This window comes from Vollenhovia emeryi, unplaced genomic scaffold (assembly GCF_000949405.1).
Source record: "Vollenhovia emeryi isolate VEMERY1.0 unplaced genomic scaffold, V.emery_V1.0 DF939896.1, whole genome shotgun sequence".
NCBI classification, from domain to species: Eukaryota; Metazoa; Arthropoda; class Insecta; order Hymenoptera; family Formicidae; genus Vollenhovia; species Vollenhovia emeryi.
In genome coordinates, this window is record NW_011966470.1 from 13,390 (window position 1) to 16,972 (window position 3,583).

At 25.4% G+C, this 3,583-nt stretch overlaps 1 protein-coding gene across 1 annotated transcript; it reads right to left on the reverse strand.

Annotated features, from left to right (window-relative positions):
• Positions 1-2,643: 2,643 nt before the first annotated feature.
• On the reverse strand, positions 2,644-3,332 carry LOC105556611 (the record flags this gene model as incomplete). The annotated part of the gene is made up of 2 exons (XM_012003709.1): positions 2,644-2,841; positions 2,943-3,332. Coding segments are annotated over 2 exons (544 nt in total), but the record flags the coding sequence as incomplete, so codon positions are not given.
• Positions 3,333-3,583: the final 251 nt, after the last annotated feature.

Here is a 3,583-nt window from a genome sequence, read left to right on the forward strand (position 1 = left end):
TTTAGCATCCCCTTAAATCGCGAATTAGAAGCCCACTCTGTCGATAGATTATCGAGCCGTTGTAAGACATTAGAACGACTCTTCTTCAACGGGGACCAGTCGTTACATCTATTACATCTGAATCACAGGAGATACACGTTCTCACCAATTGTCTAGGTTGACGGGCTCACGTTATACACATTGAAAAATTGTACGCGCGCAACAGTTACTTTATAAAATATCAACATTATACATATGTATGTATAATGTTTTTATTTCATTGTGTGCATTCTTTTTTGAAATATTAAATATAATTGCATATAGATAATAATTGATGCTTCTTTAAAGATTCTAATAACAATAAATACTTATGTATCTTTGTGAAGCAACTTTGTATACAGAGCTGCTAATAAATATAGAAAGAAAATATTTGCACTTATAATTCGTTTATTTAATAATAGCTATAGGTTTAATAAATATATAATACGTTTAGATGGGAATTGTTTATAAAGTATATTTTTGTTAATTCTATATATTCCATATTTTGATGTTTAACGTTTTATAAATATTATATTTTATTATTTCGTTAGTGAACAATTAATTTATCGAATCTACACATTTATAATCATTACAATAAAACATCAAATAAAATGTGTGTGATGTAAATTAATAAATAACATAAAACTTATAAATAACATAACATAAGTTTATTTTACCAATTGTCTATCAAGCTAAGTTTTTAAAAAAAATATGAGTATATCAAATAAAATTGCTAAGGAGATATATTAAGATTAGTATAATTTTATCATAGGAGACTTAATATCCAGAGAAATTAATATTGAAAATCAAAAAGTATGTTTTATGTAAGAATAGTATCACTTTGTTCTTTTTATATTTTTATTTAAAGATTGAATATAATGCACATATTGCAAGGACAGTTTTATTTGGAACAGAATCATGCCAAACATAAAATATCTCCCTGTGCATTTTTTACCTTACAAATTTTTTTTAAATTTAGATGTTGGACAATTTCATGAAAAAACTAAATTAAGATAGATAAAAGTAATCATAAAAATGAAATTAAAACTAGTACGTAGACAATCTTTGATTAAAAGAACTAATTTGATTTGTATAAGCACGAGCAAACAGATAAAAAATAATAGAACGCAGATCCAATATTAAATATTGGCTCTGATATTAAATAAAAAAGTACTAATGTGGAGTGTACTCGAATCCATCCGCGGTCTTGTAAAGGTATACTCTATCTGTCAGTGTTATTTTTCCAGAATTAAACGGTACGGCATAAACTCCACGATGTTTTCCTTGTTCCTCGTATTCATATGTGAGTTTCATTTTCGCGAAATTTGGGGAGAAAGGGTCTAGATTATATCTGAAATTAAAAACAGTGTACATTAAAATTTTTTTTATAATTTATCATAGAAGCAACAGTACTAATAAAAGAAAATTTGAAGAAATTTGTCATTTTATACTTAAAAATGTATTTTAATAATTTCAGCTAATTCTGTAAAAATATTTAAGAAAAAAAATTTATTAATAAAATCTCTTAGAGATTACAAAATTTTTAATTTAATGGTAATGTTGTAAGGTCGATCATATTTATCATAATGTTCGAAATTCGCTAAAATTATCTTAGATCTGTGAAAGCTTCGATAATAAATAAATCAGGAATATAATTAATATATGTATGCGTGTAATTACTTCGGAATTGGTTTTATTATTCTATGTATACGTCCGGAGAAACAGTAGAACTTTCTATCTTGATCCATTGCCAATCTTCCTCGCTATAAGGGCATACAGGTTCCGATGTATTAATAATAATATTTGGACGATTTAAAAAATATTGTATACCACCTCTTGATATGTCACTAAGGTGCCGATACGTGCTGCTTGTCATGAGTACACAACGCATTACATCTGCGTATTCTTCCTGATAAGAAGAAATTACTCAATTAATCATTGTATTACTTTGAATAATCAATCTATTACTATTTTAATATATACTATATTAATATATATAGTACATTTTTAATAGATAGCATTAATTAACATTTTTAGTATGCGGTACAAACTTTTAATACTATATAATATATGTATAACATATAATATATAACATTTATAAAGCGTTTTATTAATAGCGGTTATTTATTGATATAACAATGGATGCAATTTTGTAAATTCTGTGACTTATAATTGTTGAGATATGCATACTATTGTGCTTGATATGATTAATTATAATTCAGATGAGTTACTAAAAACAAAAATTTGATAGATAACATTTTTATTATAATTCTATAAAATCTTATTAATCACGACTGTATTATTTAATTATTTTTGAAAAAAAAGTCTGTATTTCTCTTTTGCTTATTCTTAAGTCTAGTGCCTCATATGGCAATCTTATTTGTCACACTTGGGAAAATTAAAATTTAGTTATCTCATTCTATTAACAAATAATGCATGTAATAACACAATAAACATTATTATTAGAAACATATTAATTACTGGCTTTTCTTCGGCCTTAGTTGAATGTATCTCGTCGAACCATTCCCAATTTTCTTGTATATGTATAAACAAAAACGAATAATATTAATTGAAACAAATAGTTTCTAAATATGTATACATATAACAATATATAATCATATATTATTTTTTATATATATTGATATTTGTAATATTTTTTAAGCGTAACTCTAATTAATATCGATCCAGTCTTCTTGAGAATCTTCAGTATTAATCATATCGATATCACAGTTAACATATGCAACATTTGTTCCAATTAAACGAATATATGAATTCGGTATCTCATAATTATGACAGCATTTATTGTGTCGACTTAGACCATATCTGAAAACAATTATTATTAATTATTATTTAATTTATTATTTATTATTAAATATTATTAAAACATCAGATTTAATATTTGTTAAATTATAATTATCAGTTACCTTATATTTAAAATCGCATTAAGTGTTGAAATTTGCATGCGATTTCTAATTTTGGATTTCACCAAGTTTAAATGGCTGAACGTTTGTTCCACGTCAGCATTTGACCATGGCAAAGAAAGAAGTTCTAATACAAATTTGGCCAGATTTCCAAAAGGATTATTACCACCTGCGTCTCTATAAGCATTTACTTCCGCCCAAAATAATGTAGTGTTTGATATATTAATCCATTTGACAAAATTTATATTATGATATTCATTAATTATTTTTCCCACTATAGGATTAGATTTAAAATTTCTTAAAATGGGCGATATATCTTCCTTTATGGGATGTAAAATCTTATTTACAGAAAATAAGTCAATTTTCTGTAATATGTTATAATTATCAGGTAATCTAAAAATAATAATTAAATAATTAATCTTAATAAATCATAATCTTAATAAATCAAATTTTCCGGACATTCATATATTGATGTTAATAGTACTCCTAGAAAGACTTTGAAATGAGTAAAAATGTTGGGTAAGCGCTCAATGGTATAGGAATATTCTTCTAGATCTTTTAGATTTTTTTTTCCTATAAAAATGCCGTGTTAAGTCGATAATCGAAAGTGTCGAAGTATTGTTGTCGCTTTTCCGAGATGCTGA